General features: G+C 40.7%; 2 protein-coding genes across 3 annotated transcripts in view; one reads left to right on the plus strand and one right to left on the minus strand.

The window, feature by feature from the left end:
• The window catches only part of GPLD1 (glycosylphosphatidylinositol specific phospholipase D1), a 21,949-nt gene extending 12,133 nt beyond the window's left edge, over positions 1-9,816 (plus strand). Inside the window, exons 14-25 of one of the 2 annotated variants that reach the window (XM_053935331.1) lie at positions 696-882; positions 1,815-1,925; positions 2,923-2,997; positions 3,456-3,612; positions 5,296-5,437; positions 5,988-6,087; positions 6,181-6,274; positions 6,856-7,032; positions 7,341-7,501; positions 7,774-7,800; positions 7,893-7,943; positions 9,106-9,816. In XM_053935331.1, the coding sequence (XP_053791306.1) occupies positions 696-882; positions 1,815-1,925; positions 2,923-2,997; positions 3,456-3,612; positions 5,296-5,437; positions 5,988-6,087; positions 6,181-6,274; positions 6,856-7,032; positions 7,341-7,501; positions 7,774-7,800; positions 7,893-7,943; positions 9,106-9,183 (1,360 nt within the window). In that variant the 3' untranslated portion in view covers positions 9,184-9,816. The remainder of the gene's footprint in view (positions 1-695; positions 883-1,814; positions 1,926-2,922; positions 2,998-3,455; positions 3,613-5,295; positions 5,438-5,987; positions 6,088-6,180; positions 6,275-6,855; positions 7,033-7,340; positions 7,502-7,773; positions 7,801-7,892; positions 7,944-9,105) is intronic. The other variant, XM_053935332.1, reaches the window with a different exon arrangement.
• Positions 9,796-23,661, minus strand: MRS2 (magnesium transporter MRS2). The gene is made up of 12 exons (XM_053939380.1): positions 23,593-23,661; positions 22,990-23,398; positions 22,695-22,768; positions 21,151-21,187; positions 20,446-20,558; positions 19,846-20,019; positions 19,056-19,186; positions 18,261-18,377; positions 15,363-15,515; positions 14,149-14,266; positions 13,278-13,391; positions 9,796-12,312 (listed from the first exon to the last, which is right to left on the minus strand). Exons 1-12 carry the CDS (start codon positions 23,659-23,661, stop codon positions 12,202-12,204), a joined length of 1,620 nt encoding a protein of 539 aa, XP_053795355.1. The 3' UTR covers positions 9,796-12,201.
• Positions 23,662-27,488: the final 3,827 nt, after the last annotated feature.

The raw sequence follows: 27,488 nt of genomic DNA on the forward strand, positions 1-27,488 counted from the left end.
TCATCTGTCTGATCATGATGACTGATGATGTCTAGCGAGACTTCTTGGAAATACTCTAGACTAGTAGGGAGTTCAAAGATAGATTCAGGACAGAGAGAGGCATATTCTCTCTCCTTGCCAATGAGGTTCTACTTTGACCTGCAACAAGGAAGAGTAATAAAACAAATTTGTATTGCTACTTATCTAACTTCCCTTATTCTCTCTCAAAATTAGGATTTAATTCTTGGGTTTACTTCACACTGGCTAAATTAACGGTAGTTAGTTCTTTCCATGTTCCCTCTCTAAACTCCAGCATGTTACTGAGACCTGTGATCCTTTTGCTTATCTCCTGTTAAGTCCATCGATTAAATCAGATGTTCAGTTTAAAATATATTTAATTTCTTCTTGTTTTTTGTATTCTTTGTCATATGCAAGCAGCACTTTTTCACGCTCCTTGCTCTGATTGCTCTCAGGTGCTCAATATCAGTAAAAAGCAATTCCTACAGATCTCAGATGCATTGATAGAAGATGATTCTTCTGGTTTTACTTCAAGAAAACACAAATAAATATGTAATATAAAAAACGCTGTATCAATCTTTAAAAAACAGTATGGGAAAACATAGGTCCTGGTTTATCTGAATTATAGGTTTTTTTTACCACTAATGTTGTCGTAGTCTGGAAATTAATGCTGATTTTGTTGACTCCCTTGCTGACAGGGCACTGATCTCAGCTGACCTAAACCAGGATGGATATGAAGATCTGATGGCTGGAGCACCAGGGTACAGCACCATGGGCCATGTTCAGATAGGAAGGGTGTATGTGGTCTATGGCAACCAGTCAGGTTTGCCACCAGAGGACATGGATCTGGATGAAAAAGCTGACCAAGTACTACAGGGTCATCAGGTAAGGGGTCAAGGCAAAAATTTGTCCCTTTTTTTTTTTTTTTCCTGAAAAATGGTGAATTTTGAATGAGCAATGGTATCATTAATGTTTATGAGTATTATTCCTGAAACATTCCTCCTGATGTCATATGATGTCATATGCTTTTCAAGAAAAATAATCATTATTAAAGTCCCGATTGAAGTGATGGTGATCTGTAGGTTCACTTCCATTACTGTACCAGATAAGTGAGTATTAGACCATAAAGTGCCCTTAAATAAAATTCAGGTTGTGTCTCTGTAAGTCACAGTGTAGTTAATTTAAGAAAATATTCTGTTTCCTGTCCTTTTTAATCTAAAATTGTTCATTTGATATGTTTTAATTCCTTTGATGCTACATTTCTTCATTAATTGTTAACTTCTTCCCAAATAATTTTGAGTATTGGAAAAAAAAAAAAAAGAGAAAACTCTGATTAGACATGATGGTGGCTGGTTTGTAACCAAGAAGTAAGAGCAAATGACCCTTTTGGGTGTTAAATATGATCCTCTGTAGAAAATACCTTTATTCATAAAGAAGATAATATGGAGAAATGCGATACATTTCCTTTTGTTTCTGTGGTTATGAACTGTGGAGTAACAGCTTCTGTCTTTAGTGATCACTGTTTTAGTGGTTCCCAGTCATAATGCTGACAACAGGAAAGACCATAAATTTGACATCAATGGTGCACTGGAATCAGAAGAGGAAATAGCAAAGCAGCACCATATTATATTCAGTTGTCCTTAATTTCAACACAGTTGACTTTGAATTAGTGTGTTGTCATGGGGGTTATTACTTAAAAGATATAGAATTGTTGGGATAGACTTTTGTCATTTGTTTCCAGTTCTTCCCTCTGCAAATGTACATTTGGTTTTCATGGTTTTGACTGGAAAACATGAGAGCAATCTCTTTTCTTCTAGCCTTCAGGAAGATTTGGTTCTGCCTTGGCAGTCCTGGACTTCAATGAGGATGGAGTGCCAGATCTGGCAATTGGAGCACCTTCTGTGGGATCTCAGTTTCTTACTTACAAAGTAAGCTACAAACATGGGTTTGTTGTTTTTTTAAACTCTCCAAACTGAATGTTTTTATTGATACATATTTTTTTAAACATTTAAATGAAAAAGAGAAATTCTGTTGTTGCTCAAGGTGACATTGTAATTTAAACAGAAGTTTATAACCTTTGTGGGCACTTTGACTAGAGCAATGACAGCTACCTGTATATCTCTTTTAGTGGCCTTTTTGCACATTAGAAATTCAAACCAGATTGCAACTTTGCAGCACTGACATGCTGGAAATATAAGGGGCTATTAATGAAATACAAATGCACCCTTTTTGTTTAGGAACAGACAGTGTGGAATGGACCTCATGGGTCAATGAATTTTGTCATATGCTGTCACAAGGCCAAGAAATGATATCTAAAATGTGATGTGAACACAGACCCACTTGCTAAAATAATCAAGTTACAGAGGCTTAATGACTTGCAGCTTAACAGATAAGCCCGTATAATGGTCCCTGAGTATTTTTGGGCCATGCAAACTGAGAGGCAAAATGTTTCGATTTAAACTATATCAATTAAGCTTAAAACTCTTCAGAATTTTAGATACTAATTTAGCTGTCTAAATAAGAATTTAAGTTGTTTTTATTTAGACTCACCACTTGTGCATCTGTTGTGCCTGGCACTGTTTGCCATTGCATTAAATAATAATTGTCAAAATTTAAGCCATCTGAACCTGTATATTATGAGTATAAATATACACTATACTGCCCTTGTTCCTTACACACAGTATGATGAAAATGTACTTCTCTACTTTGTTGCTTGGTTACAGCAGTACCCATTACCCATGGATATTCTTAGATTTGGGGTGGGAAAGAAAGCATTATGGGAAAGCTCCTAGAGGGAAAATGAAGGTGTATGAATAGCCCTTTCAGAACTACTTGTTCCACTCCTTGTGATTGACCTTGCATTTAATGTTTGATACTGATATGCAGATGCTCTCATGCCTTTTTTTTTTTTTTTCTGCTGTTTAGGGTGCTGTGTATGTCTACTTTGGAACTGAGGGAAGAGGCTTGGCACCTCAGCCAAACGTTACCATAACTTGTCAGGTATATTGATAATGTAATGTCCTGTTTATACTACCCAGTTAGCCAGGCTAACACAGGGCTACACAGGCAGGAGGTGAGATAAAGAGGAAAAGAGCTTATAGGGTTAAAAAAAGAATGTTAAAATTCAACTTACCATTGCAAGAAAATTTAGACTGATGGGGATGGAGCAAGCAGGTGCTTGGTTAGACTGGTTGTATTTGGGAAAGACATTTATACCCCAGTGCAAGAAGGCAGCAGGGTGACTAGAAGGGTGCATAACCCTCAAAACCAAAAAAAAGCCACCAAAAAAACCTGACCCAAACCAAAGAAAAACCCTAAGAAAACAAAATTGAAGCTAGGCAGTGGGAGGGTAATTTGGACAAAAGCAAATTTAGTTCTTTAGAATTAAGTTGCTCTATTCTGCTACAGAATTGATGGTTTCAGTTCTATTTCAGGCTTAAACTCACTGTTTATTGCAGTATTCCTACTGTAATCTTGGTTGGTCCCTCCTGGCAGCTGATGTTGATGGGAATGGAAATGCTGATCTGGTTGTGGGCTCTCCATATGCCCCTGGTGGTGGGAAGCAGAGAGGATTTGTGGTTGCATTTTACTCTCATTTCAACAGGAATCACCAAGGTAATATTTGTTAAGTAAATTAACCCTCCCATACTTTATATGACTGGTTATTTGTTCCTTATTAATCATGGCATAATTCAGGTTTGAAGTAATCTCAGAGGGTGTCCCTCCTACTCAAGCTGTGAAGCCAGACCAAATTGCTCAGGGATTTGTCCAGCTGCATTTAAAACCTCCAGTGGTAGAAATTGCAAAGACACTCTGGGCAATTGTTCTACTTCTTGGCAGTCGTCATAGAGAAAAAAACTCTTGTTACAGCCAGTATGAACCTTTCTTGTTTCAGTTTATGTTCATTGTCTATTGTCCTCCCACCATGCATAGTGACCTTATAGGCACAGAAAGCATGGAACATCCCTACTAAACTTGTTCCGGTTTGTCAACATCTTTCCTACTATGGAACAATGTATTATACGTGTGATCTAGAGAGCAATCACTTCTCTCAGTCTCTTTGCCATGCTCCTGCTTACATAGTCTGAGGCACTGTTGGCTGTCTGCTGTCAGAGCCTCACACTCAACTCTCTGCCCATCAGGATCTCCAGGGCCTTTTCCACACAGCAGCTCCTCAGCCAGTCTGTCCCCAGCTGTATCAGTGCAAAGGCATCTCCTTTTCCAGTGTCAGGCTTTGCATTTGTCCTCACTGAATTTTATGAGGTTCCTGTCAGCCTGTTACTCCAGCCTGCCTGGGTGCCTCTGAATGAGACCTGCAATCTCCTGTTATCTGCCAGCTTCACAAAAGAGCATCTTGTTGCCTTGTCTAAATAATTTATAACAAAGTGTCCAACAGGATGAGTCAAAAAATTGACCCCTGAAGGCACTCCACTTGTTGCAGGCATTCAGAGAACAGCACATGGTTCTCTGCTCTTGTCAGAGGGAAAATCTCTACCAGGTTTTTCCCGTCTGGTTTTCTGTCCATTGAGACTGCAGTGTCCCAGCTTGGATGCAAGAACAATTGTGGGAAACTGGGTTGGAAACCTAGCTAAAGCAATGGATTCAACTATCTATTGTGAGTTCAGGATAGGCTCACTGCTCTTTCTTGGAAAATTGCAAATGAACCTCAACAAATGAATCTTTATCATTCTGTATGTTCCTTCATGTGACTACAGAGGAATGCTACAAGTGAATACAGTTAATGAGTACAGGTGATAAGGTTTCTAGTGAATGAGGGAGGAAATGTCATATATGGAAGTAAATAATAAAGCTTGGGCAGCTTTGTCAGAATCATGTAATTGAGATTTGCAGTAATGCTTAATTGTTGCAGCTTATTCTAATTCATGTAAAATTAGAAACCACAAGAACATGGGTTTCAAAACACTGCTAACTGACATTTTCATAAAACCAAAGCACAGAATGAGTTATTTAAATTATAGCCAGAATGATCTGAAGCTCTCCCACGCAGCACCCTTGAAGAATTACATGTTCTGATAAACAGTAAGTAATTTAGGGCAGGCTCAAGTGGTAACTTCATGTAAGCTATTGGAAGGCTGTGTCTAATGAAAGCTTTCACCAGCCAGTAGAGCTGCAAGGTGAGCAAGCAAAGTCAACAACTACTGATGCCATGTCATGGACAGTATAACTTTGCACAGAGAAACTTGTTGTCATAGGATGAATCAGTGGACAAATTGCAAATGGGTTTTTCAATGCCAGGGCACACCAAGATTTAACTCATATTTTTTTCTGGTCTCTCAGGACTTCTGTCAGTGCAGGATGCCAACTGGATGGTGCAGGGGGAGGAAAACTATGCTTGGTTTGGATTTTCACTTGCCAGCTGCCAGCTGGAGAATGTGACATTACTGCTGATTGGTAGCCCTACATGGAAAACTTGTTCTAGGTGTGTTGCATGTGACAGCTTCCTGTCTTCTCCACTCTGCTCTACTTCTGCAAGGTTTAAGATTTGCAATGGATTAGAACTTCTAGCTTTTTAGGAAGTTTCCTTTTTGTTCTGCTTAGAATATTTTTATTAAATTAATATTTTTATGTCTTCACCCTTCCTTATGAAGACAAGGATTTTTAGACCCTCTCTAGGGCAGGTCTTTGTTACTTAAAGACACCTAAGAATTTCTTGGGTTTCCATGGGGAGGGAGGAGAGAGGTCACAAAAATGCTGATGGGTAAGTGTGCCTTAAATAACCATATGGATAGCTCTTACTTTGAGATAGCATTTTAAAAAGCAAATTAAACATGAAGATGTATTGGATGATAAAAAAGTGGATAGACAGACCAAGTCTGCACTCTAAGTATTGTGTAGTTAGTTAGAACAAGTATAGGAATTACTAAAGTAGATTTCTAGAACTTGTCAGGCACTATTATTAGAAAGTAAAGGAGGGAACATGTACAATAATATGTTGTTACATATAAACTTACTTTGCATTGTAATTCAAGCTGCAATCCCCTCTTGCCGGATGTCAGACAGAGCGTTGGGAAGGTGTACGGGTATAACCCACCAAGTACAGAGTGCTGGTTTGAGATAACTGGAGACAAGGTAGGGCTGCTTCTTTAGTATGGGACCTCGTGAATAATTTGAAGTGAAGTGACATTCTGTAGAAATTACATAGGTGTTTTAAAAATCTAACAGGAGATGGGCAGAATGGGTTTGTCTCTGGCCAGTGGTGTGCTGTCTGTGGCCGGGAACACAAGGAAAGTTTTGGTGGTGGGTGCACCTACTGCAGGTATGTCCTGAAAGTTGCAGACAATTTATGCTTTAGGATGTTGGTTTCTGCATGACTTGAGCAGAGATACAATGTTTAAGGGAAAAGGGACCTTTAAATTTCCATGTAATTAAAAAAAAAAAAATAGAAATCACTGTAATCACCTGTATATGCCTTATATGTAGAGTCCTTTTTACTGTGCCTCAACTTCAGTGGGTCTTCTTCCTTCCTTAAAATGGGCTTCACAGCATTACCACTTTGCATTATTTATGTAACAGTGATATTCTAGTAGACTGCGTATTTCTCAGAATTGAAACAACACTGTATTTTGTCCTCACTGTGGCAGTAGACAGTAAGGAATTGGTGATGTCAAACTGCAGAAGTCTGACTTGAATGCATTTCTCCCCCGGTACTATGACTAAAAGATTTTTTTTTCCTGTGCTAATTAGTGTTAATCCCATATAATTTTTGAAGTTATTTGATGCATTATATTGATTTTGTCCATTTTACGTAATGCCAGTATTACCTGTAATTGTAAGTATTAAACCTGAGTTCCTATGTCTGATGCTCAACATCTGTTTTTTGGGGTTTTTTTTATCCAGACAGCTCGTCTATGATTTTATTTATGTCCTCGGTGCTGCATCAAGCTGGACTGGCTCTGGTATATGACCTGTCAAACAGCACCAAGCCCTCTCTGCTCAGTGCATTCAGTGGGGACAGGAGGTTTTCTCATTTTGGAGGAAACATGTACCTAAGTGATCTGGATAGCGATGGGCTAGGTAAGCTTGATGAATCTAGACCAGAAGTGAAGTGTTTGACTTTTGGCAACAGGAAAATTTGTCCTACATATTCATACAAGTGCTAAACACAGTCTGCTTTCTCAACTGAATTGTACCAGTATTCCATTGTGCCTTACAAGGAAGCCTCTCTAAAATTTCAAGCAACTCAATCAGAAATTGAGATATTTTAGTTGCCATCATTAATAGGAATTGTGGCATCTAGAGGCATGTAAATGCTAGCTTTCCTGTGTTTCGGTCTACCATTAATTCACTTCTGCTGTGTTATATCCTCTTTGTAATATGTGCAGATGAAATGATTGTGGCATCCCCACTGCGAACTAACGGTGTCACCTCAATCCTGTCTGGTGGGGCTGCTGGCCGTGTTTATATTTTCAATGGAAGACAGGCATCCTCAGGGAATGTGACAGACCACTGCACATCATGGACATCTCCATGTCCTGAGGACTGGGTAAGAATACATGAAAGTGAATTCTGGACATAAGTTTAAAATGACAACTAATTAATTACATCCAGTACAAATACCAAGTGTGTTCTGCCTTCAGTCCAGAAAACAAAAGGTTTTCTCAGGTTTCTGAATCTCTGCAAAACTCTCCAGCTCCTCTTGTTTGCTCTTAAATTACTTTGTTGTTTAGGAGCCAGGGTTATCATACTGGTCTTCTACTCTCTTTCACTGACTTTTTATTTCCTCTTTTTTTTTTTTTTTTTTTTTTTCTTCTTTAGGCACAGTATGTCCTGATTTCTCCTGAGGTAAGTAACCAGAAAACAAACTACTGAGAGAAACTAAAAAGTCCTACTTAAAAAGACCTAGCAGCATTATAACCAGCAGTGTTATTTTACAGGAACTATCAAGATTTGGGGGTTCCATTACCATTGTGAAATCTGAAAGAAAGGTGAGAAAATTTACTGTGGTTGATTGATTCATAACATCCTTCTACCACGCTTGCATATACTAGCTAACACCTCACATGTATCTTACACATTTTCAAGTCTTAAGTTCTTTACATAGTTAATTAAGTCACTCTCTGAACCAATAATTAAACCCATTTTATAGATTGATGAGCTATGGAGTTGCCAAAATGTTGGCACCTAAATTAGAAAATTTGAATCACTTTAAAGCACCCTGAATTCTAAACTGCTTAGGAGTATGCTGAAAAGTTTCATAGGAAATGCAGCATAGGTGCCTCCCAGCTTCACACCAACCTGTATGCAAAGTGGATGCTTAGCTGTGGAACAAACCAGGCACCCAAAACCATCCCTCTCATTTAGTCTTTACAGGCTTGCTGTCCTGCCTATCACTTGCAGTGAACATCGCTCATATGTCACGTGTTTCTAAGCATAGAGGTCCAGTTCCTACCTGACTGATTCAGGATGTATTTGTGTACCTGTTTCTCTTTGTCTCCCTCAAATGCCCATTTTTTTACCAAACACCAATTGCTACATTTGTATGATGCACTGAGGAGCCCTTTTTTCAGCTGGTAGGTTGGTTAGTGCTTGTTCAGCCAAGTTCCAATATTCTGCTCACTCTAACATCACCTCCATGAGGAGTGGGGTTCTCTGTGTGAGTACAGAGGACGCCTCAGTACCAGGATGAAGAGGTCTTCAACAAATGGCATTTGACTTCTTGTGTTAAAACATGCGATGGAGAAACACCTGGAAATTCTTCTCAGCTAGATTAGGGTGCATAATCCAACAGCTGAAACACAGGCACTGCTAAGTGCAAGTGAGGCCATTCTCCTAGCAGTTGCTTTCTGTTGCTATAGCACCATCTAGTCCACACTCCCTCTTCATCCCTATTGATCTTAGCCCTCAGAAGCAGTTTATATGGGCAAGACTCATGTCATTTGGTTCCAGCTTGCTCCAGTTCCCCAAATGAAATAGTCTGTTTTGCCAAACTATTTTCTTAACTGCTACTCTGATGAGGTGGGCTGTTCTCTCATTTCCCATCACATTTCTATATGACACTAATGAGATGGTCAAAATCCATAAGGGAAGCTTAAGGCAGCCATGCACCTGCAGTTGCATTTTGCTAACCTTTGCTCTTTATCCCTGCAGAAAGAAGTTGTAGTGGCAGCAGAGAGAAGTTCTGCAAAAGCTCGACTTGGTGGAAGGCTTTTTGTCTACTCGCTCTAGAAGTTCACAATAGCCTTAAAGACCAAGGCACACCTGGTCTTCTAGTGAAGAATCTCTGTAGTATTTGTGCTACTTTCCTGAGCCCACACAAACCAACATACCATGTCAGCAAGCTTTTGCTGAAGTCTGTGGTGGGCGACAGCATCGCTTATCTAGAACAAGCAAGCTGGTCTGAAAACCTTTTAGAGGTTGAAATGAGCAAGCAGCTGCATTTTTCGAGGTAGTATTTGGCTATATATGAAATGTTCAGTGGCCACCTTCTTTACTGGACAGCTTTGAGTGTCTTCTTGACAAAACTGGGAAACTGCAGCACAGCATTTATGATTCCCTACATACTGTGATAAGGATTCTAAGTTATGGAAAGTTACTATCAAAATAATAAGCATGGAGCAGGGGCAACTTTAAGACTGACAGAAAGGTGGGTGCTGATCAACGTGACTGTCTCTCTCTCTTCTCTCAAGTCTTGGGGTGTGCATTGAGGGTGTAGTGCAGCTCAGATCTCCCAGGTAAAAGAGAACAAGCAAGACTGATAAAGTTTGAGGAAACGCCATTTGGCTGATTACTCTTGACATCCTTTCTGCTTTTCTGTAAAATTCCACGACCACAGTAACATAGAGTTGTTAATGGCTTTTATTGTTAACAATATTGTCTTTAACTAATTAACACTAATTTTGTATGAGGCAGATTTAACAGTGTGCATCAATTATATATTAAACAACTTGAGCAGCAGAATGTGTTGATACTATTATTACCAATGCTTGTCTGTAGACACATATGTGTGTTTTCTTTCTCTTGCCTCCTTCACAAAGGCAAGGCATTATTTTTATTTTAAATACAATTGCACAGAATTCTAAAGGTCATACTCCAAAACTAAACACCTCAACCTACCTCTCTACGAATTCTGTCTCAAGGATGTTGTTCTAAATAAATCAAAGAAGGCAAGGTGAACATTAGCTTGATGTACAATGCATTCTGGTATCTATTTTGAGGACTTGCCCATATAGCAGAACTCTTTAAAAAAGAAGTTAAATCTGAATTTTGTGAAAGAACTGGCTACAACTAGGACTGCAGTACTTACGTTACAAATCTGTTAACCGTGGTATGAGGCAAAACAAGAAGTGTGCTTTTAAGGGCAGTATAAAGATTTTCTCTTCAAATCAAAATTGACAAAACCAGCATGTTCTGTAGCAATTCCATTCTGAACATACACTCTCCACTGGCTTTTTTCTATGTATGACCTTCATGTAATGCACTTGACTGCATTTTGATTACTTGAATTGTAAGAAAATCTTTAAACATTTTCATTTGTGTAGAGATAAAAAGTAGTGTGTAGGAGACACGTCTTCCGCTCCATGTTTTTATTGTGCTTTGAGTCAGTTACGTACAGGTGAAGAGTCAAAAGGAGTTCACAGAAGTCTCCCTGCAAAAATGCTTACGAGAAAGCTTCCCTAACAGGTGCACCAACACATATCAGTTCTGGCCTAAAGAAACTACAGCTCATTTGAAAACATCAGCATCTATCTCCCTTCACACACTGAGATTCCTGGGGTTTATCAGCCAAGGTATGTGAATCATTGTTTTTTTCCATTGGATTGCTCAGTTGGGAGATTTTTTATTACTTTACCTGCTAAGCTTAAAAGCTGCAAAAAAATCTGCTAAAAACTCAAAAGCACTACAAGCGCCATTATCCTTCTCACCTTCTCATGCCATTAGTATCTGTACTTAAAGTCACGTAGAGAAGAATGTTGGAAAGTAACTACATACAATTGACTTTAAGCAAACCAGAATTACAGGCCTGGACACCTTTAATTTATGAACCTTTTTATTTCCATCTTTGACTCATTAGTCCTGAGAACAATGTTTACAGCTACAGCTACTGTCTTTTCAACCCCTGCCAGTACAATGATTTATGTGGTAGTACCTACAAAGCTGTGTTACAGATAGATTAAAGAGATCCCAAAGAAGAAATGGACAGAGTGTGAGGTGATTTAGACACATTTCATGCTCCCTCTACAACCGGAGAGAAACCAGTGGAGAACTACACCTTTAAAAAGAAGCCCTAAGAACAAACAGAAATAGCTGACATAAGGCTTTTACTCCTTCCTTCAGCCTACCACAGGCCATGACGCTTCCAGACCTTTAACTAACCTGGCTACTTACTGTGGTGCAGGCTAGTCCATGCTTTGTCTTGGAGAGAAGGGAGAAAGCAGAGCCCACCTTAAGAAAAACCAACAACTCACCTGATGATTTTTACCAGAATTTGAATTATGGCAACACAAGGAGGTGTTAAACTGCAGCTTTATCAATGTGTGTTGAAACAGTGTCAGATGGAAAATGCAAGTGGACATTATCCATAGGCCCGTTTGCCCTGTTCCTAGAACCGCTGTTTGGAGCCTAAATTAATTGTTAAGAAATATACAAGATTAGCAGCTACATTTCAAAGCCTTTTATTGCTCCTTTTTTTCCTCATTGCTGCCAATCTAGAAGTCATGCTTCATGAGAGATGCAGGTATACTTTTTGATTTGTAAAACCTGTTCTCTGCAATTAAATAGGGCCTTAAAAATCCATTCAAGAAGTCACTCTTGGATTTGTCTTTGGAGTCAGATTCCTAAATCTGCAGTTCAGAACCAGAATTATTTATCAATCCTGACTGCTTCCTTCTTTAACCCAAAAAATCTGTTCTCTGTTAGAAATGCCATTAAGCAAAGCAGTATTTGACAGAAACACTAAAAATGAGAATGCCCAAAAAGTAAGTACATGTATGTGATACAGAAAACTAAAGGCACACACATGGGGTGGAGGTGAAACAACTATAGAAAGCATTTTGCTATTTGCCCTCATGTTTCTCTCCTTATGTGCATGAGCATTCAAAATTTCATTGTAGGTTTTTGACACAAAATCTATATTAAATTAGCAAGTTTAGAAATTCTTGGAGTTTTCAGTAAGGAAAAACAAATACAAGGAAAGTGTCCAAAGTCCACCCTGTAACAACAAAAGTCTCTTCATTCCTGCTATTCCTATTGGTTTGTTAACGTGCTTCTGCTCAGCCCAAATGTTTCTCCTTTAAGGCTGGTCTTTATCTCCACTCTTCCAGCTGCTGGTTGGGATTTTTTCAAAACTGCAGGAACCTAGGCAAGAAACAAAATAGCCTGATTACATGAGAAGCTGCTCTACATGTGGCAGAAGAAAGTAAGGCTCCACAGAGGCATGAACCCTGATTTTGCTCCCCTTATTTTCTGAACAGTGTCTTTGGCTTCTCCCTCCCTAATACTTCCCAGTATCTTTCTCCAAGTCAGTCAGTATGTGCTGGACTTCCTTTGGAACAACACTTCAGGATATTCTAGCAAATTGTAGCCATAGTCAACAATCCACAACTACTGCCAGCTGATTCTTAGTGGCAAAAGAGGAGAGGGAAGAAGGGGAGTTTATCTGAGCCTCCCTTTGTCACTTGTAGTAACTTAACTTTTGATTTTACTGATACGTCTGCTAGAAATACTACAGTGCAGAGATGAGGTAGACAACACAGTTCCACAAGTCCTGGAAAGTGCAGTCAATAGGGAAAATGACCCATACATGCTGAACAGGGTCTCTTTGGAAATCTTCCTACAGCTCAGTACCATCGATGACAAAGATAACTGGTATGTATGTGAGAAACTACTACAAACTTCAGACTGAGAGTCAGGACAGAGCAACCATGACATCATTCTCCAGAGAGATGTTATAGCTAGTGTTCGTACTCATCATCCTTTTAGCTCTGCTTAACTCTTTTACAAATCAGGTACTATGGATCCAGAGTTGTGGGTAGGAGGACGAGGACTATTTCTACCATTAGCCTAAGCTCTCCTTGGGCTTCCAAGGTGAAAGTAAATACAGCGCTTCTCATGGAACAGCCTGCAGCTTCACTTCTGCCCAGTGCTGGAGCTCCCCACCTCCTTCAGGCCAGCTAGGGAGCACCTTCTCTGTCATGGAGCAGACTCTGAGCTGAATTTTGCTGTGCTTTGTGGCCTACCCCTCTAAGCAGTCTTATTTTCTGCCTTAGGAATGGACTGTACATGCAGAGTGTGAGGTAGGAGTCCCAGCCAGCCATACGTACGTGAGGAGGTAGCGGAGGATCCAGGTGCCGCCCAAGGAAGGAAAGTAAGCGCCGCCAGATCAGACCACTTCCCAGAAACATAATCCCTGTCACCAACCAAAATATCCTGGGGTCCTACCGACAGAACACTCCCATTAATCATCCAATTATCTCTCCAGGAAAGGGATTACCCAAAGATAACCTCTCACTCCCCACCAGTGTTTTCTTCCTTTATGGGAGGAAGCAGTAAACTCTTCACTATCAACAACCAAGCCCTCCCTTGGGAAAAGGGCTGTTTCACAGCAAAAGATTTTATTTAGGATCACTGTACTGTGTTCTGTTACTGTTCCATGTAGTTTTCCTTCCTTTATTGGGAAGTTTGAAAATTCAACCCTTATATTTAACTGATTTGAAAAGGAAGAAGTCTTTGCTTTATTTGTTTGTTTTAAAGGTGGCATGTGCAGTTTTAAAGTTGTACCCCCCCCAGCCTGTATCCCTTCCTCCCCAGTTTAGGTATAAACAATTACTGACAGTAGAGTACTTCCTCTGATGTGCTGGAAATACCCTGGCTGCTTGACAGATACCCTTGTATCTGGAAGAAAAAGCTGCTCTTGTCAGAATAAATGATCATTAAAGAAACTTTAATACTACTTTATAATCAACTACTTATACAACTAAAAATTTGCCTTCCCATTCCTTTTCCATGGACATGACACAGAAAAAGGGCTGCAATACAATACATGCAGTAATTTGCTTACTAAAGCAAATTGACTGTATCAACGCAAGAATCACTGGAGCACTGTCCATGGAAAGAATGAAGTTGTACCAAATATGAAATACACTGTAAGAGCAGGGGCCACATTTTATGATAAACACAGGACTTGTTCCTTACCTCTTCAAGGGATGACTCCAAGTTCATACCAAATGCAACTCCTATGAGTCCAAACAGAGAGACAGAGAAAGTCCCCATGGTCAGCTGCAAATTCAGCCTCATCATCACATTACGGTGGCTAAAGAAGGGAGAAACATCTGTAAGGGGAACCCAAAAATTTATTTGCTGCCTAAATTCTTAAATTCCATACAAAATGCACTAAAAACAAATAGTGAAAGAGAGGAAGTCATGTTGAAATTACGTAACTCAGTTGTAAAGATCATGAAACAAAAGTATAAAGAAACTATTGTTTTGACATTGCTACATCTGGACACCTCTAAAGGCAGCAGGTTCTGCTTAACCATCATCAGGCTTCCCACTATTGCTCACTTCTAGAGGTGTAGATACAGAGTAACAGTAAATTTCTACTGAAATTTGTAACCTCTCACCACCATCTGGCTGCAATTTCTAGGTCTTTATTCATAACGGACAAAAAATTTTGTTACCTTGCAAATTAATACATTTTACCAAATGATGGAGTTGCTAAATGCTGCAGACTACAAACTTCAGTCCTTTTGGGTGTATTCCATATTCAAGTCTTTCACAAAAAGATTTTTGTGGTTTCCTGATACAGCATCCACAAAGTGCTTCTACAGATAACACCTCAGTGTAGAGGAGAAAGAATACTAAACACTGACCTCAGAGTGCCATGTTCCTGCAAATGCAAGCTACAGCTCTTTTTCAGTAAGAAATCTGACTAAAAGAGAAAAATGTAGCATACAGAGAGAAAGAGAAAACTTGCTCCCAAGTTATTAATTTTTGTATCACTCTACAGAGTAATAATTTAACTTGAACTGGAAACCTGAGTAGCCTAGCCAGACTCTGGCTAGTAATCTTTTCTGAACAGAATTTTAATATGCCTCTCAATTTGCAGACATTTCCTGTATTGAATAGCTCCCCTGAAGGGTCTAAGAAAACCTGGGTTTCACTGCTAGGGAAGACTGGTGCCTAGCTACAGAGGTACATGCTAATTACACACACTAATTAGGCTATCTTCTTGCTTTGCTTTATCCAGTTCATTACTAGAAAAGCGTAATACAGCTGCTGTGATTACAAATCCATTCAACCCTCACTAAGACAGAATTCTCCAACTTTCCTTGTAGTAGTATTTGAGAAAGTCTAGGCCAAGCAAGTCTAAATCCCAGATCTTGGTAATCTAACAGATGGTAGCTAACCTGTCCAGGTTGATAAAGATGATGCTTTCTGAGTCGTCAATTAGTACTCTGAGTTCACGAGCTTCATTTAAAAGATCTTCTGCTTGTCTGTAATAATTCTCCAACAGCAGCTCCATTTCCTCTGCATGGTCAATCCCAGATGTACTCTCCTCACTGTGAGGAACAATTAATATTTTCCTGGTTATATATACATTTATGTATATATATATATATATATATATATACATATATATATATATATAAAATAGAAGTGTATTACTAATGTGTTAAGGCACATAAGAGTTGTGCTAGAATGAACTACAATGCTGATAGACACTACAGCACAAAATCCAACCTTTTGGTGAGGAACTTCCATCAGTTCCAACAGCATAAAATAAAATAAATACTTTTATATTTATCAGCACCTCAGCAGAGGCAGTCAATTATTTTAAGTACCAAAGTTAACATTTGATGTGCTCAAAGTATGAACACCACCACAAATTTTAATTTTTTTGGATATTACAAAGTTAAAAAGTTATAAAAATGTTATATATTATTAAGTTATTAAAGAATGCTAACTATTTTGACAGATTAACTTTTTGGTGCCCTCAAGTGGTGAGAGCTGGTAACAGTGCAGTCAAAAACTCCCAACAATAAAACAACCAAAAGTCAACACACAAACAATTACACAGTGATGTTGATGGTTTAGGTAATATTAAAATGGTTTACTAGTAAAGCATTTGAGAAATACACAGCAATTGCTGCAAAACATTCTTCAATCCCAAAGCAGCCAAAGAGTGACCATCTTAATGAAAGATGCTCCTCTCTTAAGTGAAGTCTGAAAGACTTTCATCTTACTTCAGAGTGCTACTGCTAGAACAACAGCCTTCCTCTGAAATACATGTTTCTGGCATTGTGTAGATGAAACTGAGGCACCCGAGGTCCACAAGAGCTTGGAAACTAATCAGCAAAGCCAGGCAGATTGTTCTTTTTTCTTTTTTTTTTTTTTTTTTTTTTTTATATAATCTAATTTTTCTAGAGAGACTGGAGTTTTTAATGAATCTCCTTCTGGCATTACTGACTGCTAAAGGAACATCTCTGAAATGGTTTTCCATGAAACTAAGTGGTATGTCTTACAATTCAACTCATGTAAGCTCCCTGAGCACCTTTAACTGAGCACCTAGTTTCTTTCTTTCTGGCAGAAACTTGAGTTAGCCAACCTCCTGAAAGCCCTCCAGACCTTTAGGTTTACACTGCATGGAGATGAGAGGAGTTGCAGACTTGAAAGTCTTAAGAGCACTATCTGCACTATTACAAATGCAGCTCAGGGCCATACTTGATGAGCACCTTATTTACAGCAGCTCCTCTAGGGATATACAAAATAAAGACAGCCATAAAGACATGAAAGTAACTGCCATTGGATGCGCTTTCATTAACTAGTCTCCATCTGTCTCATGACTCTTCCACATTCTGACATTCCTTCACACAAAGTTAAGAGGTCTGCCTCACCTCTCTGAGCTAAGCTCAACATTCTGCTGCAAAAGATGTCTGACAGCACCTATCTGCCAAACTGGGCTCCTCCATATCCTTTCAGGCTTCCCAAGTTCATCAAATACCACCTATCACTTGTATCAATCCTGGAGCTGTTCAACATGGCCAATGTGCCTCCAAATGTGTTGTCATGGCTTGTGTTTCCCAGTGTGCCTTGTGCAGACTGCATCCTGCAGCTCTTCACACAACCTCCTACTACCTCTCCTCCCCTTGGGCAATGGTGTCTGAAAGAAGGGATGCCTGTGGGTTTCTCTTGACATGAGCATAAGGTGCCATTGGGATCTTTCCTAGATCCCCTACACATGGTATACCGTGAGGCAACAAAGGCTTTGCCAGCAGACTGTATTAAGTCTAAAGGAAGGCTGTGAGCAAAACCAGGAAAAAGACCAGTTGCTGACTCAGGAGCAGCTAGAATTTAGAGCTACCTCTGATACTGCTCCAGAAGATGCCTTAGAAATGCAAACCATGTCCCGCTTCTGGAACACTGAGTTTCTGCTGCACATTTAGATTAAGCTCTGCAGGGCAAGACTTCAAACCCACACACTGTATGAACAGGATTAATACATACATGCAATACAGTTAGGCAAAAGTATCATTCAGCAACTCCAGAAAGTACCCTAGAATGTAACTTCTGTTATCTGCTTATATATAAAACATATCTCTATGCCCAAGATTTAAATACAATTCTGCCCAAAACATATTTGGAAATTGTATACATTATCTTTCCGTTTTTATTAAAGTGATTCTTCTTTTTTTATTAAAGTTTTTTTAATTAATTTTTTTTTTAATTAAAGTGATTTTTCTGTTGCTGTGTGCTGTCCTTCACCAGAATCCCAAAGTGCAATAGGATTGTTTCTGCACATACATCTCCTGGAATGCTGTTCTTCAGCTGCCCAAGATTGCTCCAAGGCCTCTTACCTTCAGGCTCTGCTGATGAGCAAAAAGCTAGGAGCAAGCTGTTCAGAATACTTCTAGGAAAGGAAGTGTGGAGTCTGACCTATTTAAAACAAGCTTTAAAACCTGCTGTACTTTGGTGAAACTGAAGAAAATGCTCCCGTAATGTGTTGATTTATATTGAAAAATAACATTTGCTTTTTCTGTCATCCTGTTCCCATCCCATTACATACTAGATGAGCTGGCCTGTAATGTCAAGAACTATTTGTAACTGTGTAACAATGGAATTCCTCTCCAAAATGGCAACTACAATGGTTTCTGAAGTTGCAAGCATTAGGGTTAAAAAAAATTAGAAAGAATTTTTCTTTCTGGTTTTTAGCAGTAAACATTCTGTTTAGTGTTCAAGTTCTCCTCAAACAAAATACACTAAATAAAAATGTTTAAAAAATGTATGTGGTTTCAAACTATACATACAATACTTGTGGATCAGTCCATTTAGACAGACAGAGTTCTTCTATTACTTCTTCTTCATCTAAGATCTCCAGAATCGTTTCTTTGAAAACTTTAACATCTGTTTCCAGTTCTGACAAACTGAAAGAAGAACAGGCAAAAGGTCAAGTAATCCCCAGTGGCACCAGTGCCCAAAGGTAACCTCTACGTGAGTTTGCCAGCCAGCACCCTCGCCAGACGGAGTGGCCAGGAAAGACGTCCTTGCAGGGCTGTAAGAGCTCCTTCAACACATGCTCTACAAGCCACACACTTAGCTGTGGCAGTGATCTGTCTGGGGACCAGTGAGGTACAGACACACACTAAAAGGCATCCAGATGTGTTTCTGGATGTATCTGTAAGCAAAACAAAATAAGCACTCTCTGAAAACATAGCAAGCGCATGTTTGCACTGTCATATGAGAGACCAATACGTGAAGGTAGCACTGTATAGTAACCTCAAAGCACAGATGTACATAGATTTACAAAGGTTTACATTAAGGGGAACATTTTCACACAGTTTGATTCCCTTAGGTAATATTTTGTTTTGTCATATGCTATTTAAGAAGCATGAACAGTATTTCTGACTATTCAGAATTTCTTTCCTTTTTGCCCTGTATCACTAGGTAATTCATATACTGACTTTTACATTTCCAAATAAGATGCACAACCCAGCATTAAGGTAATATATGAAATTAATGTCAGATACTATTTTTCTAAAAATTTAATGCATGCAATTTTCTATAGTCATATTCTAGTGTCTTCCCAGCTTATTCTTAGTTACCTCTTGCCATTTTGCAGAAGAATGTGTAGTTTACTCCTATCCACAGATAAAAGTTTGGGATCCACTAGGGCTTCCAGTGTCTCAAGGATCTGAGGCTGCAAAGTGTTAAGTCTTCCCTGCAGTTTGCTGATCTAGATAACAAGATGATCCTTCATAAGAATTAAAATATTTCATTTAGAATGATTTGGGCAACTGACTCCTGTCTCTCAACACAGAATTCACAGTAATAGGTATTTAATACAACCTGCTTTCCAGTGCCTGGGAAATACTTCCTATATGGACACCCCATAAACACAAAGCCAGTGCACAATACAGTATTTAATAAAAAGATGCAACATGGAACCCAGTGACAACCACACCAATAAGGCTGATAAAGCTATACCACTATTGTCTATAAATGTTATATTAGAATTAGCACGCACAGATTTCTAATGATAGCAGGAAATCTCATCTGACTCCTGCTCAAGAGGCCAAAACCTCAGCACTTTTGTGTGATTTTCATTCCAGCTACAACAGGTCTCTAAAAAGGAATTCTGACTTGTTTTTTAATTATCTAAATGGTAGTGAAGCCATCATACCCAAACAGCACTTTATTGGAAAGGGGATGCAAACACATAAACACAAAACCATAAGAACTAAGGGGTCAAAAAAAAAAAAAGAGAAAGTGCAGAATACATTTAAAATTATGTACATGTAAATGTTAGTGCAAGACTAAAGTCATACTGCCCTTTCTGTGTAGCAAGAACTTCCTAAGCATTAAAAAAAAAAAAAAAAAAAAAAGAGAACTCACCCAGTACTGCAGAATTGCTTCTATGGCTCGGAATTCAAAGGGCAGGGAATATGTGACTAGTTGACCTTCCCCAGCCAGCTGAGATGCTAGTTCATTGACAAGCCAGTGTTCCAGACTTAAATTACGATAATCTAGTATCAGAAGAAACTCTGGTGTTATGACAGCCTTCAAGAACTGAAAAAGACAGTACATGTAAGGAGTCTGAAAAAAAACTTGCTGAAGCTTTCTCGTAACGCTGTAGCACATTTGATGACTTGGGCTTTGATAAAACCAATCTTCAAATGTCATTACAGGAAGGAAAATAACAAAATTTCATGCTAACTGCAGAGAGGCTCAGACACAGCACTGTGCCAGGGATTGAGAAGAGTCTTTACTTCTGTGACAATGTTAGTATTTCTCAAAGAAAAATTCCTGCTCAACAAGGAAAATGGTCACTAATCTGTACAGCTGGTGAACTCACACTCTGATTGCTAGGCAGAGCTCCAAAGAAACATTTACTGCTGGACTACATGTCACAGAAAGCTGCTGTTTTCTTGCTGTGCAAGAAAATCAAAGTGCAAGGATGAGACAGGGTTTACTCAGCTATGGGGAAATCATTACCTCCATTCTCATGATGATCCTGTTGTTCCTGGTTGCAATGCTCATCACATGTTGGAATCTTAGATCTCGAGCTTGAAGACCCAACTCCTGGTACAATTCTGTTTTCTTCTTTTCTAAAATGAAAATATTTTTAGATGAAGACATTTAGAGGACAAGCAGGTATGTTCCGAAATTACATCCTAGTGTGTTACCAAGTCCCACAACAAAACAACCCAGCTATTCTTAAAGGTTTTCCTCCTATTGACTCCTCAATCTAAGTTATTTTCTACAAAATTTAAAAGACTGTATCTTGAATAGAAAAATTCTAGGTATAAGTGAAAAAGTTGACCACGACAATTAATTTCACATCAGAAACAAGTGACTCCTTTGAGAAAGCACATGTAATCCTACATGGACAGACAAGGCAGGAAAAGTAGCATGGTGGTCAGAAATAAAAAAGGCAAAGCAAAAATTACCTTCCTGTGAGAGATGGTAATATATTATTTTCAAAATATTACTTAATGTACAAAACCTGTAACAATAGAGATGCTATGAAGGCCCAATGGAAGCAGTAAAATAGAAGAAATGCCCCAACATCTCAAACATAAACACAGTGAAGTATCCAAAACATAAGTTTTTTAACCAAGTAGATTTCAATTGGGCTTTTCTGTACTGGACAAGGAAAAAGCTCAAACAAACCCAAACAAAACTACAATAAGAACTTACCAAAATAGGTAGTATTTCCCTCTTTGTCAAACTTCATCTGGAGGAATGGGAAAAAAAAAATTCACAGAACCACTATAAAACAAGAAATCAATTTCTAAAATTATTTGTACTTCCCTAGAAGCCAAATGGAAAACACATTATCAAGAGAAATCAACTTTTATGCTCTCTATTCACAATTAAGCAAAATAATTGCATGAAATGGCCACATTTCACTGTGTTTGTGACCAGTGTCATCTGCATGACCGTGTTTCTGCACAAACCTTGTTAAGGTGATTTACAGAGGATCAGACTTAGAACAGATTATTTCTGTTGGAAGAGACGTACAATGATCAGAGTCCAGGTGCTTGACCGGTTCAGGGCTAAGCAGAAGTTAAAGCCTCATATTAAGGATGCTGTCCAAATGCCTCAAATGCTGACAGGCTTGGGATATTGTCCACCTCTCCAGGAAGCCTGTTCCAGAGTCTGACCACCCTCTTTGTAAAGAATTGCTTCCTAATGTCCAGTCTAAACCTCCCCTGGCACAGCTTTGAGCTATTTCCATGCATCCTATCACTGGATCTCATGGAGAGGAGACCAGCAAGGCATCTTACATATGGGATTGAAAATTCAGCTATTTGCTCTGTAATACTCTGAAAAATTTACAAATAAAACTTTAAAGAGTACCACAGATTGTATGGTTAGGCTTTGTGCCCACATCAAGTATTGCAAAGACATGCTATTTAGCTTGTAGCCTGCACCTTAACACTTCTTGTCTTAGCATCTGTTATCCATATTATTCACTTAATGCTTGTATTTCCTAGTAAAATTATTTTCTTGGAAAGACTGCCATGTCTGGATTAATAATGAAGTTTATTCTTTTTCCTCATAAACAGTGTAGCTTAATCCAGCATTACTGACTTTTAAACTGACTTTCAGTGAATTAAGCCTACCTAAGTATCCATTCCAGTACAGCTGCAGCGGAGTTTATGTGGCACTTCGTTGAAAAGCAGAATGACTGCTTTTTGTTATCAAAAAGGAGACCACATCTTCATTCACTGGAACTAATAATGTGATGTTTCACAATATATATATTTAAAAGAAAAGCATAATGTGCAAACCAAGCAGCTTGCAAACAGCCTTCAGTGTTCTTTAAAAAGACAGTATAGAGCAAGCTTGTTTTTCACCAAATTCTATGTTTGCTTAGAATTGCAGCTATCAAGACACAGGACTAATATTTCTAAAAGGTATTAGCAAACTTTGATAAACTTAAGAAGAAATTTCTGACTGCAGCACTTCCAAGAGTTGACTTGCCTTCACAATTAGAACCAGAGAACTTCCAGGAGATGCTGGGCCTTAGAAAAGCATTTTCATCAACACGATGTACTCTAACTGGTCCTCAAAGCAACAATTTAGAACTTAGGGATGTTCTCCCAGACAAAAAATCATCTGTTTTTATGATGTCTTAAGATTAAGAAACAACCAAATGGGAACCAAACAAACAGGGGAAAAGCATCATAATCTTGCACCGGTTGCCCTCGCTGGTGGAAATGCCTGCAGGTACTTACCACTGCAAAAACAGGAGACACGCTGGCTAGGGTGGCTTGGGAGGTCTCAGTGGGGGCATGTTGGTAAAATTTACCTGCGGGGAAAAAACACAGCTCTACTTCCAGCATACCGCCCTTGAGCTGCGCGGTGCCCCGCTCCGAGGCTCCGGCGCACACGCCAGGAAACGCTGGTCACGACAAGGCCCCGACGAACCCGAACACGATCCCGACCCGCCCGGCCCGCCCGCTCCCAACGCAGCTTCCCCGCCCGGGTGTCCCAGGGCCCGACACGACGCAGCGCGGCCGCGCCACTCACCGGCCCAGCGCAGCCCTCGGGCGCCCGGCGGCACCGCCGCCACGGCCGCGGGCCGGTCCCAAGCGCGGCCCGGCGGCAGCCCCGGGGCGGCCCGCGGGTGGAAGCCGCCGCCCGCCGCCCCCGCCCAGCCGCGGGCCGCGCAGCAGCAGCAGCTGCCACCGCCCAGGACGCGGTGAAGCAGCGCGGCCCCGCGCAGCATCGACCCCGATCGGCCCCTCGGCCTGGCACCGCTCCCGGCGCGTGAGCGGCGGCGAAGGAGGAGCCCGGGCAGTGACGAGGGAGGAGGAGCCCGGCGGGGTGACGGGAGCCCCGGCGCGGCTTGGGAGGAGCGCGGCCGCAGCGGCAGCGCTAAGGGGGCGGGCTGGGGCTTCGTCGGCTGTGGCGTGGCGGGTCCTGCCGACTCGCTTCTCTATTTGTAAATGCTCTGAGATAATTCAGTGGCGGCCTGGAAGTTCATAGCCATTTTTTTATATATGCACAGAGCCATGGTCCTTCTCACCACCTCATTCAGCGTGTGTTCAATCCGAAAAATTAACTGGATTTTTGTACATGATGATTTGTGAGAATGGAGAAAAAAAACCCCAAGAACCCCATAAAGCTCACCTGAGCTCCTGTAATGAGGTAGGTCCGAATTGAAAATCCAATTAAATGGATAACTTCTCCCAAAGACATGCGTTCTTAAAATCCCAGCTCCAGCAGTGGGCACACCTTACCGTGGCCGGGATTTTCCCTGCCGCATTCGGCCACTTCCTGATGATCTTCTAAAATAGGTAGGGTTTTTTTGTGTTTTTTCTTATTTTTCTTTTTTTTTTTTTTGGTTTTTTTTTTGTTTTGTTTTGTTTTGTTTTGTTTTTGTTTTTGTTTTTGTTTTTGTTTTTGTTTTTGGTTTTTTTTGGGTTGTTTTTTTTTTTTTTTCCAAGTGAAGTACAATTTTGTCCCCAGCAAATGTCTCGGAATTAAATTTCCTTGCCCTACTTCTGTATCTAAGATAGAGACAACTTGAGTGGTTGAGATGTAGAAGTTTCCTTAGCAGCATACCAGCCTCCACTGTTGTATATTCTTTTGAAACTGCAGCTTTCACGTGCAAAAGTGCAATGCAGGTAGTACGGGTCCTTTGGCTAGTCCTGCTGAAGTGTGTATATGAGCCTGGAGGCAAAGCCTGCATCCAAATCCTGCAGTGGAACACGTTATCAGAATGTACTTAGATTACGCATTAATGCTCAGCGGGGAAGTAAAAAAGGAAGTTATTAACGAAATGATCCGTGCAGCAGTAGCTGCTCCAAGAGGAAGGCACAAATCTAAACACCCGACTGAGTTTTGAAAACAAAGGTGTCACCAAACAGGACAAAAGAAACTTACCCAACAGCAATTTGATGTGAGTAAGCAGACGCTTCCTATTTTTTGGCACTGGGAATACACAAGATTACTCCTCCAGATGTGTTCCCCTTAGTAAACAAAATCCATCCACTTTATATACTTTTTTCTGCCAAATCATCATTACATAAGTTGTTTTATGTACTATGCATAATACATCCACTCTTAAATTTAACCTTTACAATAATTGGTTTTGCTAGTGTTATATGTAACAGGTATAATTCGTGCCATTTTTTTGCATGATATATATATAATATTAAATAGTTGTTAGAATGTTCCCTTTGGCATTAGAAGCACCCCTTCTCAGGCAAAACCAGGTATGTGTTGAAACCCGATTTACAAGCAAAAGGATGTGGCTTGCCAGGAGATGGACCTTATCTGAGGCGATATGAAGACACCCAGCCGCTGATCATTGCGTGAACAACCCGAGATGGACATCAGGAACATCCCCCTGGCCGATACATGTGAATACCGTGTTCCCGTAAATTTCATCAAGAGTTTCAATGACACAGGACTTCGAATTGTTCTGCCTTGTCGCCGAGAAGGAAATCTCATCAACTTATGGGACTTTAAATGAAACAAAGGACTGAATGCCGAAATCCTGGCTTCAGGCAAAATTTTCCCTATAAAAATCGCTTGTACCAGGATGGTGGTGTGGGAGCATAGAGTGAAACCTCTACTGAGGCTGAGCTCTGTGTCTTGCACCCAGCGCCGATCCCGGGCTCGACACTGTCCTTTTCCTTGTTAGATCTCTATTGCTAAAATAAATTCTTTTTATTTTTTTTAATTTGGCTGGATCATTTTTCATTTATAACAATCTTGGTGACCCCGACGTGATCTGGTTTGGGGTACCCAGGGGGTACCCTATCCTCGATCCGGGCGGTGCCTCACTGAGTTCAGCGGCCGGATGGGAAGGAGGAATCCCATGGAACCAACCGGATTACGAAAAGCCGCAAAAGCCACGGTAAGGAAAAAAAAAAAGGTGGGCCCAGAGCTCTCGGAATTCAGAGCCTAACGTGCACGAAGAATCCACGCGGGAAAAGGAGCCATAAGTATCGCGTGGTTGAGTGAGGCATGAGTGGGTGTGTGTGTGAGACGTGACCTCATCACAGGGCGAGAGCGGATCCCAATAAACCACAGTTTCACTATCCCGTGAGGGAAGTGGTCAGCTACGGGGGAAGCGAAAGAACTCGGGTACACTCACAACACGCATACGACCTGAAACTCAGGAAGTTACGGGGATCCACTCACGGACAGGTCAGGGGAGAGAAGGTACCTTCTCATGGGTTCGAGAAATTGGTAAACCTCACCGACTTCTGCACTCGGGGAGTCCAGGGAAACAGGTAAAAGAGAGCTCACCCTTCTTCCAACTGAAAACCCACAGAGCGGTTCACCGTGCGGCTACTAGGTTGGCAAGGCTTGGTCGGGGACAGACCGGTTTAAACATTTGGTAAGACTCGGTCCGGGACAGGACTGGAGTTAAGACTCAGTCTGGAACAAGACTGGAGTATACATTTAGCACGCGAATAACTGACTTCACGGAACAGCTTGCGGACACTGACTCAGAAACACGGTAAGGAAAAGCTTTAAACATGGGACAAAGGAACAGTAAAGTCCAGGGGAGAACTCAAGAGAAGAGTTCTAAATCCGGAAAAGGTAAGAACTTAAAATCAGGGAAAAATAAATCGGGAGGAGGGAAAAAGGACGGGTTGCCTGAAATTCTGAGGGAAAGTCCCTTGGGCTGGATGTTAGAACACTGGGAAGACTGCTCCTTGAGGCAGAGGAAGTCCAAAGAAAAAATGATATACTACTGTGAAGAGGTATGGGGAAACAGGGAAATTGGAAAATTCCTATACTGGCCCATTTTTGGTACCTTTGAAAGTAAGTTTTGCCAAGCACTCTCTGAACACTTATACGAAGAAGGGGAGTGGGATGATGAGGAGCTGGGGTATGCCAGGCTATGGGAATATGCTAGCGCACGGCTGTTCCCTATTAAGACCTCCGGCAGCAAGGTAAGTTCAGGTAAAACTTGGGAACCTCTGGAAAACCTACCACCCCCATACCAAGTTCCTCCATCACAAGCACAGGTCCCGGCCGCCCCACCAACAGCACCTCCAGCTCAGTCTGCATCGCCACCTAATGCTCAAATACTGGCCGCAGACGCACTGGGACCTTCTCAACCCCCCCTCCCCACACAACACAGGGACACACATACACAGCCGCTTCACACTGGGGAAAACTCATCTCCTCCTGCCAGCAGAACTCAGCGTAAAGCAAGGAGAGAAAATACAGAGGATAGTGATGATGAAAGGGACAGACCTAATCTATACCGTTTAAGGGAAGTCCCAACCGACCCTGGAGTCATTGGATTTGTAAACGTTCCCATCAATACGGGGGATGTAAGGGCTTTTAAAAAGGAGATGGGGAAACTACTGGATGACCCGTTGGGGGTGGCGGAGAGGTTGGATGAATTCTTGGGAAATAGTATATACTCATACGATGATATCTCAGCCATATTAAGATCCTTGTTTAATGCAGAGGAATGAGATATGATAAGGCAGGCTGCCATCAAGGATTGGGAATTCAGAAACCTCCAGGGAGGGAGCGGGGCGGAGAAGTGGCCAGAACAAAGACCATCATGGAACGCTCAGGCAGAGGAGGATCGGGCCAAAATGATCGGGCTAAGAAACATGGTAATACAAGGTATCCAGGGAGCGGTCCCCAAAGGACAAAATATTAGTAAAGCACTAGGGGAGTGTCAAGGGAAGGACGAAACTCCCACAGAATGGTTGGAAAGGCTCAGGAAAAGCCTTCAAATGTACTCAGGTACTGATCCTGAATCCCCTGTAGGGGGAATCCTTTTAAAAACGCAATTTGTTGCAAAATCATGGGAGGACATTCACAGAAAATTGGAGAAGATAGATAATTGGCAAGAGAAAAGCCTACAAGAATTGTTAAAAGAAGCACAAAAGGTATATATGAGGAGGGATGAGGAGAAACAAAAGTTACAAGCCAAGGTGTTGGTAGCAGCAGTCAGGGAAGCAAACAAACAAGAGCAAGTCCAAACAATGGGAAAGCCCCAGGGAAAGCCAGGACCTACACAAAGGAAGGACAAACAGGTTAGT

The sequence above is a fragment of the Vidua chalybeata genome, chromosome 1, assembly GCF_026979565.1.
Source record: "Vidua chalybeata isolate OUT-0048 chromosome 1, bVidCha1 merged haplotype, whole genome shotgun sequence".
NCBI classification, from domain to species: domain Eukaryota; kingdom Metazoa; phylum Chordata; class Aves; order Passeriformes; family Viduidae; genus Vidua; species Vidua chalybeata.